Below are 14,156 nucleotides of genomic sequence, written 5' to 3'. Positions count from 1 at the left end.
GCTTGGCTGCTTGTATATCACAACTGAAGTTGCTCTCTTATAGTAACAGATCTATGTCTACGACAGAATGCGTTAACAATGTGTTCAAAGTCTTGCAATGTATTTACTTAGGCTGTTTTAAAACTGTGGGTCCAAATTCCACCAAAGCAAAAGAACAAGCCTTATTCCTATAGACATGCATCGCTGAATGAAACCCAAAACGAAAATAAAAATAATACTTATTGGTTGCATTATTCAATAACAAAACTTTAGAAATGTTTTCATTTCTAAGGCTAACAGTTTGTCAGAAAGATTACATACTGCCTCCAATTTCCAATAATTTATTCCAGAGATTATATTAATCTGTGGACCTCTACGCACGCAAACACCAAAACTAACCTATAAAATCATTCCTTGTGGGCGTATTTTTCTCCATGGCAACCTTCAGATTCTGACAACTAAAAAATGTCTAAGCATCATATTATTCTTAGTGTTGAACAAAACCACGGTTTCTTTTCGTTGAATAGAAAATATCTGCAATTTTCTCATCTGACCAAACTTAAAAAATAAATTTCGTAAATGCCTGGAGCAAATGTTGTTTGAAAGTGCTTTAAACTTCTTTCAAAATTGATTTTCAGTATTGTAACATATATAGTATAAGACAGATTATGATGTTTCTTGTGAATGTGATAATATTCTCTCGTTGACAACATTTTTCAATATTTTTAAACATCATCAATAGGATTATAAAAAGAAAATGCATAGATTTCTTCCTAATTAAGTCATTGTAATGTTTGACTCACGTTTCATACTCATTAAGTAACAAAAGAAAAACTTAATTAACAATGGCATGCATAGGAGTGTGCATTTTCTGATTTGCATCCTTTTCTATAAATCTTATATTTTTCAATGTTTAAGTCAATTCTTACAATCAATGCCAAATTTCTTTCCGTTAATTTTAATTATCAATGACATCTCTTCGGGTAGCGTATGGCACTCAAAACTATAGAAGCATACATGTTTTATTTTATTTTTTGTGTGTTTTTTTGGTCGTTTTTAATCAGTGCGTGTTTCGTCAAATACATGTGAAGATATTTGATAAATTATAGTTCAGTAATAGAGTGTTTTCTTTAAGTAACTGTTAATTTCTTGAAATGAGACAACTTGTGTCGTAATCTTCTAGTTATTCATAACGAATAGATCAATGGGTTGATTCGGTAAAGTCAATAATAGTATCTAACAAATAATCAGAAATGCTAATCAGTTTGACCAATAAATGCGCGTTTAATAAACGAACCTCCGGCTACCCAGTGTTACGCCATTTTCCTCCAACAATCGTTGAATAAGGGTGAATTTATTTGGTTGATGTGTGTAATGAACCACATTTGACTTTGTTCAAAGTAAATACTGTGTGTTTTGAGTCAGTCTAACTCAGACTACACGGACTGATCTGTTGCCATTCTGAATTTTTTCCCTCCTCCAAACGTCGTTAATTTTTGCAATCCTTGCTATAGACCAAAGCTAGCACTCCTTCCCATCATCATCTGAGCATTAAAGAATTACATCCGTATGTAATTACGAACAGACCATTCAATCCAATTGAGACTATCATGAAGCATACGTTCTGACCTAATCACTTAAGGCTATTTTACCCATTATATTCTTTGGTGTTTTTTGGTGTTCTTTACTAATTGACAAATTGGCAGATAATCAGGATAACAGGAGATCGAAATTAATCATTTGATTATTACTTATAAGAAATATATATCACGGAAAATCTTTCCAAATCGGTATTGACAATTCAATGACGAGCAGAAAATTTAAGTATTTATGTCAATATGCTCACGAAATGTATCAATTATGTGGAACCAAAAACAAACCCCTTCGGACCGAGAGAGAATGAGAGAGAGGGTTTATGATTGCAGACGGACCTGACTTGCAAGCGAATATATACGTTATATTTATAAACGAGGGTTTGCTCTTTTCAATTTTTCTTCTTCAAAATTTAAATATATTTAATGGCTGGCACATTATAGTTGATATTAATAATACCTACAACCACTGACCTAGAACATGGAATATATATATGAAAAAGTAAGTCATGTCATTGTAATGTATAACGGTATATGTGTGTATTTCTATGATGTACATACTAGGACAATATTCTGTATTGCATGTTTTATTCTCAACACTCTCTCCATAGCAAACACCGTTTCCTTTTGGAGCTGGGTTGTCGCATGTCCGATTTCGAGTTTGAATCCCGCCACCACAAGTCACTGGACACACTGTCCAGCTCGACCAGGCAGAAAAGTTACCATCCTCTGTTGATGAATTGGAAATATCACTATCTTACAATGATTTAAGAGTAAGTTTACTAATTAATTATACGACAAAATCATGTAATATTTTTGTACATTAAATGTGATAATCTCGAGGCTAACTATGGACAATGACTTAGTTGTATCTGCACGGGCTTATTAACAGTAAAGGATAGTTTCCTCTCTAATTTAAATCACTTTCTCTTACTTGGACAGTAATTACCAAAACATGAAAAGGGATTTTCTCAAGACAAAGAAAATATGGTCTAGTTAAAAGTAAAACATGTAGAAGACCTATAAAATGAATTGAAAAAAGTCACTCTTGTTTTGTCAATTATTCTGTAAGACGTACAATTTTGGAAGTTTTTGATTGTATAGCTCTATCTATCTATCTATGTCTGTCTGTCTGTCTGTCTGTCTGTCTGTCTGTTTGTCTGTCTGTCTGTCTGTCTATCTATCTATCAGAAATCTATCTATCAAAAATCTATCTATCTATCTATTAGAAAATTTGTATAATGTTCTAACTTCTACATAATATTTCTTTCAAACAAATGTTAGCATTGTGGTAAGCCCTATGAAGAGTGTGCTTCATTAAGGCATGAAAGACGGATTTAGCTATTCGAGGGACTCAAGATCTTGAAAAAGTCAAAAGAGACAATATTGAGAGACAGATAGAATGCAATTGTGTGACAGATCCTGTATTACTTTCAAGAAATCATTATTCCCGGAGGTAATTGCAAAATAATAGTTATAATGTATACATGATTCTTAGTACCAATTTGATATCTCTGTTGAAATTCATGTACCTTATCAACGAAGCACACTAATAATAGTATTGACGGTCCAAAAGCCCTATTATCACACAACGCATTGTTAACGAAGTTTGCGATAATAGTATCTGCGATCCAAAAGCCCTATTACAGGTTACTCCTTATCAACGAAGCATAGTAATAATCGTTATCGCGATCCAAAAGCCCTATTAATACACTACTCTTTGTCAACGCATCCAACTAATCCCAAATCCCTATTAACACTATTCTCATTCTTAATAAAGCATACTATAATAGTCTTCGCGGTCCAAAAGTCATATTGCAATAGTATTCCTTGTCAACGAAGCATACAAATAATTGTAATCACGGTCTAAACACCCTATTAATATACCACTCATTGTCAACGAAGCATATTAATCCAAAAGTCATATTACAAATTATTTCTTGTCAACGCATCATATTAACAATAGCAATTATAGTCCAAATGCCCTATTAATACACTACTCTTTGTCGACGAAGCATACTTACTGTTGGAACAAGTGCGTCCGTAATATCCATTGACACAGTGACACATGAAGTTTCCGCCTAAATCTTCACATGTTCCATTATTTTCACAAAGCACAGATGCTGGACAGTTCTCCATATCTATGTAATACGATATATGGCTTAACTTACCATCGTAAAAGCTTATATATTAGATTGAATTATCGTATATGAATGGGTGAATTGATGGGTTATACAGTTTGCTGTGCAAACCTTTATTGCAAAAGAAGGGTAGATTTTAAGCTCGAGTATGCAAAGTTTTTCTTTAGTGCCCTAGCAAGTCTTACATGTTCAGTACTCACTACATTAATTTTCCTAACAACCTTCCTTCCAAAAAATGTTACCTGTAATTTCTGGTTGAATATGTTTTATGTCACAATATTTCACGCGACAAACCGCTTCAAATACTCCGCAAAGTAGGAACACTTTATCATGTTAAAAGAATCTTGAACAGCTGTTGGAGTATGACAAAAACCGTCAAGATACTGATGGGTTGATCTAAATTCAAAACGATAAATGAAAGTAGTTTGGATATTAATTTTAAACGTTTTATAGCGTGGGTCTGAATCGTTAGAAGTAAAAGTTTAAATATATTTCATTCCCGTAAACTAGTATGTAATCACAAATCGATTGGAAACAAGTTAAAAGGAACATGCAAATATCTCCGTAAATGATACGAGTGCATGGGAATAAAATTTAACAAGTAGCACAATACAATGGATATAAATATTAGAAATGTTGGATAAGAAATAAGAAAACATATGAGAGATAGTGACGGCAGAGACAGCGGTGTATCAATCGAAACATCCTCGTCCTTTTCCGTCAAGTCAAGAAAGAAACATAGGATATAATTTGCCATTGAGAATTATACATGGAACTAATTTTGTTCACATGGCATATATATGGAAATGGAATGAGAGGAAGCCACAGTCGATTTTTCTCTCGCAACATGTTTCGTGCACGCGGTTGGAGACGAATCACTAAACCCATCAAATTAACGTTTATTAGTACAACCGCTGAGAAGTTATTTTTCAATTTGACAGAAATAGCCAAGCTATGTTCGATCGGAAGAGTATGATACGAAGATTGTTTATACGTTTCCATTCTCCCATATTTTCTATGGAAGTTGTATTATCTGTTAGATGAAACTGAGGGAATATTTTATGCACATTTATGATACATATGCATACATTATTACTTATTTACATCACTAATTTTTAATTTATGTTTCTGAGAGTAAAATAAGTTGCTTCGAATATATATATATATATATATATATATATATATATATATATATATATATATATATATATATATGTGTGTGTGTGTGTGTGTACAAAAATGTATTCGTTGCATTTATTATAAGATTATGCCTACTGTGAATGAACTAAAGACTATGAAATAAGATTACCCAGAGGTTCAGCAAAAACATTTATACTTGTAATGTTAGGACTCCCCGGATAAATCACAGGTAATTATCAAGCAGCTTCGTGAAACATAATAGCAGTTTCTTATCGAAATTCCTTCATGGTAATCCTGGACTGAAATACCACGTGAGGTCGCTGATGAAGAAATATTGCAGCTATTATTTCTGATGATGATGTTGCCAACGAGTAAATGTACCCTAGTTCAAGTCCCACAAGCGACACGGTGATTTCAAACATTACCGGGCAATGAGTCCACACGTATAAAAACCGGGTAAATACACCATGAAGCTATTTTCAAACATGCGTCCGGGAATCAGATCAATATTGCAGCAGTGATAAATGTGAAAATGACCCGATATTTCGAATGGGCAGTATTGTCCGCACTGTCTCCCGCTAGTGATGATACACGCTGCCTCAAACATATCGAAAACACCCGCATACTTTTAAGTTTGGTAACATGCTAAGTTCTCTACATACGTTAAATACATCTGCAATTTTGAATGGCTTACAGTTTACGCATTAGCTTAGGACAGCGAACTTCAACCTAAGCGATAAGTGCTTCTCCACAACACACATAAACGCAAAACAAATATTCACACAGGTGGTTAAACATTGATTTCTCATATTGCATGGTTCAGAGATGCGATAACATTATATGTGGATAAAACCCCTTTCGTAATGGTTAATCGGTGCATCAAGCCTAAGAGGAAAAAAGAGTCTCTGATGAATCTGCAAGCATATATTTTGCACCCAACAATTGCTTCACTGCCATGACTTTTATTGTGGAGCAGTCAGCTAAAAGATGTAGAGTACAATCAAGCTGGAATATGGTAAAAATCCCATTACGGTTTTTTGACACACTGCAGTAATATTATAAGGAGAGACTAAGCAACCAATGTTATACCTCAGCCGGACATGACGTTTTGGATTAGCAAACTGACGTTTATTGACTCGCTTCAGGTCACAATTTCAGGACAGAAACAAACTCGTCAACAATTTTGCGATAGAAAATGAAGCTTTCCACAATGATTTTACGATCACTCGTCGATGCTGTGGTCCTAAACTTGGTACATTTAGGTTGGTCAGACGCAAAGAAACCTACCCATATGAGTTCATGAGCGACTGAAAAAAAAGGTTTCTGAAACTCATTTGCCACCGATTTAGGCTTTTACTAATGGCTGTCATGGTCCGTATTTGGTTGTCTATACCAAAGTGAATACCACAATTTCTTAATGCTTATGAATGTGTTGCTGCTCTTGAATATATTTAAGGTATTCCACAATACTGCCATGCGCACGTACAAACATGGACCCGCAAACTACTTCTAATCGATAGGCATGACCTGGGATGCACCTATGTTGAAAAACCGCGTCGAAATGGAACTGCTACCGAGCATAGATCAGCATCTTTTTGTCAAACATGTTACCCGAGGCGGAATTTCAACGAAAAGTCACCGCTACGCTCGTACAAAAAACCATTAGGTGACAAATATGATTCGACCCACCCAATAAGTTACATCATTCTCCTAAATCAGAATAGTCTATACGGCTGGCGTCTTTCAGTAGATCAGATCAATCGATCATAATCACTTGGTTATGCACAAACACAAGCAGGACAGTAACAACGACAACAGATACGTCTTTGACATTGATATGGAATATCTCGATGAACCCGTTCTCATTTCCGGGCTTAAGTTCTCAAAATGAACTAAACTGGTTCTGAATCTTCACCTCTAACATTTCCAGGCTAAAGTTGCCGAAATTCATTCGCAAAGACGCGTCCGTGTTGGATTTGTCAAAGCTTTTCATGGACAAGTTCTAGTATAAGATTAAATCGCGGTACGACCACAACGTCAAGGTACTGTAACCACCAATTAGATCATTACAAAGACGAAGATGCAGAACCTATGGTTACCGGCACCAACCTATATTGTAACGATTGATTCGGGAAGAGTCAATAACAGCTTCATTTTTTAATATGAGATTCCTCGAGTCATATATTTGGGTTGTGCAGAGATGTCTGCAAGGCTATTTTCAGCGCTAAATATACAGTCCTGTTAAGTCTAAAGGACAATCACGACGTTGATGTTGTCCTGAAGGAGCAGCAGGGAGGGCGAATCCTACAAAATTGATAAGGTTCCAAGTGTCAAAATAAGGTCTCAAAAAAAGGGCTTCAACCGGAAACAACGTCGACTGCGTTTCAAGAGGAACCCCTGGAGATAAACCTCCTTGGGGTTTTTATTTAAATTTCAGCGTTATTTAAGGGAGATAACTCCGTTAAGGAGATGTCATGCAATTAGTTTTCTCCCTTAACTTTCAGAAGATTGCGTAACGCATGTCATTATCCTCTGCGGGTATTATCCTGAAAAGTAGAACTAATTTCAAGTATTATTTTGCAACAACCAAAAAGGTCAAATGGTACGTTTACAGTTAACTGTAACGAATCGTCTATTGTATACACACTACAACAGGTAAACGGTTCTCCGTGTTACCTAACACGGAAGTAAATATCTCCAATTTATTCCTTTGACAAAGTCAAGGTAACAAAGTCAAGGATTTTGTCAATAACGGGCAGGCGTATTCGTTTATTTACAATTTTTTCACAAACAATATACTTGTTTTACTGAATTCGTTTGGTTTCTTGGTTCATCTGCATTTTTTCTGCGAATATATTTAAGATAAGAAATACGAAAAACCACGCCCACCGTGTGAGCTATTCTTGAATTTCCAAGTATCAGTCGGTTTATATACTATAAGATCCGTATTAAAACCGGGAGTTTTCTAAATCCATCAAAGTTGCACACCTTCCCACGTTTTTCACCTCACGGGGTTGATTTTGGGGTAGGGTGTAGAATATAATAACCCCCGTATCTGTCTGTGCTATCCTTATATGTATTCCTCTGACCCTGCTAGGAGGTCATAAGGCACCCTAGAGAGTCACATAGGTTGTGTTATGTCCTTCGCAAACACGACCTCTATGCCATTGTTTGACGGGTTAGGGGTTCACGCAGGGGGTGAATAATCAGGAATGGTCTCATATGATATTTGACAAACTTGACGTTACCGAGGTTTCGTTGAGAATAAATGGACAACAAGAACCATCCGAAGATATATCATTAAGTTTTACAAATAATCATGTGGCGCGTGCATATCATCGCTGGCTGACAGTCTTGTCGCGTAACACAAATATAGATACTGGGACGCAAATATCACAGCTTGATTTTACAAAGTTGTATCCGATTTATTACTTTTCGCTGGAGCATCTTGATTTATCCAAGCAGTCTGTTGTAGATATCCACTTCCGAGCTCGTGTTGGTACATTACCAAAAGTCGCGGATGGTCCGCCAATTGTTTATGGTCCTTACAGAGCAATTGCTGTTATACTCAGTGATAAGGCAATGCTACTTGAAGGTATTAGTGGCCGAATGAGAATCATTGATGCGCCTGTAGAAAACATGTAGACAATTAAATCAATCGCGTTAATTATAACAATGTCATATAGTCACGTTAATGTCACTTTGACCTCTGGTCAGATAGAGAAATTACAATCGAAAAACGCGAGTGTGTGTGTGGGGCAACGATAACATTAAAAAATGATCAAATCGCTAGCGGCGGTCCAAACAAGCTATCGTTGACTAAAACCCAACTAAAATATTTCAATAAAGCAAAACAAGCAAAAACCGGAGTTCAACTTGATTTCGCTCCAAAAGCCATCAGAGATATGATTAAAACTAGTGGTATATTTCCACTTCTCGCAGCAATACCAGCGCTGATAGCTGCTGATGTCACAGCTGTCGCAAACGCAGCCGCGTTAGGAGCTGTTGAAACAGCTGCTGGAATGGCATTAAAGAAAGCAACTGGAAAAGGACACCAAAAAACAAGGACAGGGTCTAAGACTTCCAGGAACTCCGCCCTCATGGTACCCAAAACGCCGCTAACACAATACGAAGTATTGCACACACCGATGTCAAATTTTGATTTACTCGATGCTGCTAAACAATTTAAAATAAAAAATTTCAGAGGTGTCTTTATGCGAGATCAATTAACACAACAACCGAATAATCCAGAAACTGGAATTATTAATCTCGATAACATCGATGGTCCAGGAACTCACTGGGTTGCTTACGCGATCGATCCACGTGGAATTATCTATTTCGATTCGTATAGGTTAGCACCGCCAGTTGAATTCCTCAAATACACACGTAGAGTACGAAGTACTCCAATTCCCAAACCAGTCTGGTATTCAACGTTACCAACACAAACACTAACCGATCCACCAATATGTGGCCGTAAAGTATTGAATGTTCTTGACGCGATATCAAAATCAACCAAACCGCCTCACAAAGTTGTGCACGAGTATACCGCGGGCCGATTTAACATTTTAAACAACCCTTAAAGAATAATAGTATATATTTACGGAAGATCTCTCATCGAAACAGAGATAACAAAAACGAGGTGATGTAGATTTATCAAAATATGCGACCAAAGATGAAATCTACAATCTTTTATCGTTATCTGGGATAGACCCAGATGAGGTTGTTATTTTTCAGGACCGATATGGCAAGCTAAAAACCAGCAATATCAAATTGAATGACATAGTTCTCATGGTTCGTGGAGTTACCCCAGATAACATCCCTGTGTTTACTGACAGCGGAAAATTCAGAGACTCAAGTATATCGTTTACAACCATCAGAGATGAAATCGCAGCAAGTGTGACTAATCGCCTAAAACACACCGGTGACACAATGACAGGTGAACTCAACATGAATGGAAACAAAATACTGGTGTTAGCGGATCCAACATCCGACAAAGATGCTGCAAACAAATTATGCGTCGACAACACAGACAATAAATTATCCACGCTGCGGGCCGAGTATGACGTTCACGTAAACGCGTTTTCAAATCTTCGTAGAAACTTTAGAAAAATTAATGAAACCTCAGAGGAATTCTTTGGTGATCCCTTGACTGTTGACATAAAACTTGCTGATATCAAAACCAACATTGACACGATCAAACAAACACAGCAAGATATCGTAAGTGGGATTCCTTATATCGTTGACAAAACCAGTCTGATTAAAATCCCACCAGGAGTAACTCGGATGCATTTTATCAACATAGTATACACGGCATCATCTGGATTTGCAACATGGTCTAAAACAAAAATAAAACTATCAAATATACCTCAACAGTTACTGGTGTGTATAGACTGTCTGTGTTCAGTGCTGAAAAATTTGAGATTTTTACAACATATCCCTGGCGACATTCCACCGATAGGTTTTCCGGGGTTGTGACTGTAATAATAAATAGCGGAACCGAAGAAGAGTTTACACTGGAAGCAGCCGATAAGACATTAAACGCAACATCTTACTGGTGGTGTTTGGAATTCGTAGGTGAAACGCCTCAATTGATTACTGCGTAAGATAATAAATGACCTCGTTAACAGAGTTAAGGACAACAGCATCAACGACAACATTAGATGCGCAACAATATAGATATGATCAAGTACGCGAATGGCAATCAGAGTTAAAAACCCTCATCGACAAATACAACCAAAAAGTAAAAAATATAAACGACGAGCAGTCATCCTGGATGCATTAGTATACTCAGTATCCGCGTTAGTTGCATCCATCGGAGTAGTATTATCAGCGCTAACACCAGTAACAATCGCAGTAACAATAAGCGTTTCTTCATCAGCGGCAATGTGTTTTTAATATAATCGCGAAAAGAAATATCTTCATGCACGAGCATAAAATTGCACGATTATGTCATACAACTAAACACAACAACAATCGCATACTCAAAATTGTCGTCGTTGATATCATCAAGCATCGACGACGAAACAATATCAGATTCCGAATTCGCTCTAATGGTTAAGATATACGAAGACTGCACCCGCCATTTAAAAACAACAAAGATAACTAATGACGGAATTATTTCATCGAGCTCTGCTCGACATAGTCGAAAATACAAGCCCCAAAAAAACTTCGACGATAACCGTTAGTTCGATTAACCCTGAATTTAGTATTAATTTTCCAACTGCAATTCCCGTGAAAGAAATCGCACTAGCACAATTACGAGTATATCACAGTTGGCCCAATATCAGATCAAAATCATTTGGTGGATTACCAGCGAATAATTCGTTTGTGTTTGCAAAAAAGAAAACAGACCAGATGGTACATCCGACTGGAACGTCATTGGGATACCAACCGGGTCTTATCAAAACGAAGAAATCGACGAGAAACTACAACGTCGAATAAAAAAATATCACAGGAAAATAGTCCAAGATAAAAATAACCGTTCATGAACCAACGCTGTCTTCTGCAATCGAAATTAGCACCCTAGACTACGCTGTGGATATATATCAGAGTTCGATCAGAACAGTATTAGGATGGCCTGAAATTCCACCTGAAGCACCACCGATACCACCAGAACCGAAAAAGTCTGACTATGTCACGGATAAAACTTCATACCACGATATTGCACCATCATACAAGGATCTTTTACTTATTATACTTGCTTGTGAATTTCAGTCGATTTCCATGATTTTGACTAGCTAAGTACCCTGCAGAATTAACAAATCGGTCGATTTCCATGATTTTGACTAGTAAACACCCCTTCAGAATTAGCAAATCGGTTGATTTCCATGATTTTGACTAGTTAATTGCCCTTCAGAATTAGCAAATCGGTCGATTTTCATGATTTTGACTAGCCAAGTACCCATTCAGAATTGAGAGCGTTGACAGTTTTTCAGTAAAAAATAAATTTCTTATAATTCTGAGCGACAGTTAAAAAGAAATATCCACGCTGACTGTCAGGAGAATTATTATTTTTTTAATGAGATTTTTAGGATAGAAATCTTTACGATTTCACAAGTAGATTAATATGTAGTGTTACATGCCTTAAATCCAGAAGGCGACCAGATTGGTCTGTTAGTTTGAAATTTATTCTTGATAACAGTGGATTATAACACTGCAGATAAACCTGATTGATCGGCTCTTGTACAATCACATATCCAAGTGGGTCTTTTGGGGTGAATGAATAAAGAACAAATCCTTGCTAGGTTTGATTTGATACTGTCGTGTCAGTGCTGTAGCTGCCATCAATGACATCACAAACAAGATTGACGGCGACCACAGGGGTTATATTTACGATTTCTGGAGACACATGTCTTCCTGTCCCTTCTGGGTCATTGTTGTGCCCGAGAATAGTTGCAGTTGGTAGTGTTTTCTCTATTCTGCGAGTATGTCGGGAAAGAACTCATCAATGAGATCGCTGGCTGATTTTTTTTTTTGTTCGGGGACACTATACTGAGGGAATTTATAATTCGGCACATCTGCTTCTGTTAACGAGCGCGCGGTTAAAAATCGGAGGAAATCACTATCTGAATTACCCGATAGTTGATATATTCCATGTCGGATGCAAGCTGATTTAGCATTTCTACGTGTTTAATAATCTTGTCGCGTGAAGTTATATCGGAAGGATGTTCTTGAAGAGGTTGCTGCAGTTGCTGTAGTTTTTTATGTTCTTGATTAATTTCGCTGAAGTATCTAAAAATATGATTTGGACTAAGTAGGTTTCTTTCAGCACCAAATGACAAAAATTCGGTTCCATCACCCTATATACCTAATAGCCATCGCAAAGGTTCCTCTTGAAACGCAGTCGACGTTATTTCCGGTTGAAACCCTTTTATTGCAGACCTTATTTTGACATTTGGAACCTTATAAATTTTGTAGGATTCGCCCTCCCTGCTGCTGAAGGAGGTGCCGATGCTGGAAAGTTGTATTATCGAAATTAATATAGTCGATGTCTTTGATAACCCCTCTGCTGACCACATAATCGCGTTTGTTGACGGTAATTCGGTTTCTCGTGCTCACCACAGACTCGACAGAAAGCAATCTTTAGCAGCTTATGTTACAATAAACTACAGACGTGTTCGAGGCGTTTCAAAAGAGGGATCTGGTGGACAACAAACAGGTCACTAGAACGATGATATATGAATTTATGAGTGTCTGAAATTTCTCTACGGTTAACCGATCATAAGACACTATCCGAAGACATTTTGCTTGACTTCTAATACAATTATGTCGCAAGTGCATAAAACAAGCTGTTGTCGTAAATAGGCCATAATCAAAACATCAACACGTTTCTGCAGATTTCAGGGCATGACTTCACTACCTTGTATTTATTACTTTTCTCTTGCGCATCTAGACCTGTACAAGAAGCTTCTGGTCCACATGTACTTCAAAGCACGTTTAACTCAACACATTCTCCTCGCTTACAGTTACACTGATGTATTGATCCAAAAATCTGACAGAAAATGTCTTTGTTCTATAATCCAAACGCAATTTAATCAGCTCAAGACCTCCAAGAAAAAGAAACTCACAGTACCATAAAAGTTGTCGAAGTCAGAAGTGGCGCAAATGCAAAACAGTGGCTGAATATTTCCTTTGATCGTGGCGATTCCAACGTTGTTGGTGGTGTCGAGTTTCGCGGTTTCAAAAGTGGCGTCATAGGGGCCTTTGGATCCGCATCCGGGATGTATCCAATCGGAATAAATTACAGGCCAACAAAAACAAGAAAAATCTCTTCGGCTCTCCGGAACAACTCCAAACGGACGGGTATCCGGCTGTGATATCGAAGTTAGTGACTACGGAACCCAAGCTTCTTGTGCAATCATTTACCAGTTTTAATTTACTTACGATGACAAAAGCAATCAAGAACTTCTAAGTAGTCTTGAAGCAGTATAGATGATCCCTAGCAAGTGGGAAACCAACATTCGTCTTGTATTCGTCAACAGTATATGGAACTCATTAGGTCACTTACACTTTGACACCTCAATATCTTTTGTATTTTGACTCGTACAGGCTTGCACCTCCACGTGAAGTCGTCAGTTATCGAAATGGGGGCTTTGCAGGGTGCCTTCGATAACAGAGTCGTTTACCATTGTTTTATTCAACGCTGAAACCTCGAACGGACGGCCAGATATCTGGACATCGCGATGTTGAAACGCTATGTGAACTCTATAATTCATCGACATGCGTTCTCACTTAGAACCTAGGCTTGATAGTATACATTACCTTTTGAACTTTATGAACGTTCGAGCGCCGATGTCCATCTGAC

General features: G+C 37.2%; 1 protein-coding gene across 1 annotated transcript in view; it reads right to left on the bottom strand.

Annotated features, from left to right (window-relative positions):
* LOC149808599 (uncharacterized) overlaps nt 1–14,156 on the bottom strand; it is an 85,010-nt gene that overhangs the window by 12,963 nt on the left and 57,891 nt on the right. Inside the window, exons 14-15 of the mRNA XM_089979778.1 lie at nt 3,596–3,712; nt 2,133–2,300 (exon numbers count right to left, since the gene is read on the bottom strand). Of these exons, the coding sequence (XP_089835904.1) occupies nt 2,133–2,300; nt 3,596–3,712 (285 nt within the window). The remainder of the gene's footprint in view (nt 1–2,132; nt 2,301–3,595; nt 3,713–14,156) is intronic.

This window comes from Sinohyriopsis cumingii, chromosome 1 (genome assembly GCF_028554795.1).
Source record: "Sinohyriopsis cumingii isolate HCF-2022 chromosome 1, ASM2855479v2, whole genome shotgun sequence".
NCBI lineage: Eukaryota > Metazoa > Mollusca > Bivalvia > Unionida > Unionidae > Sinohyriopsis > Sinohyriopsis cumingii.
This window is presented reverse-complemented; position numbering and strand designations above follow the sequence as displayed.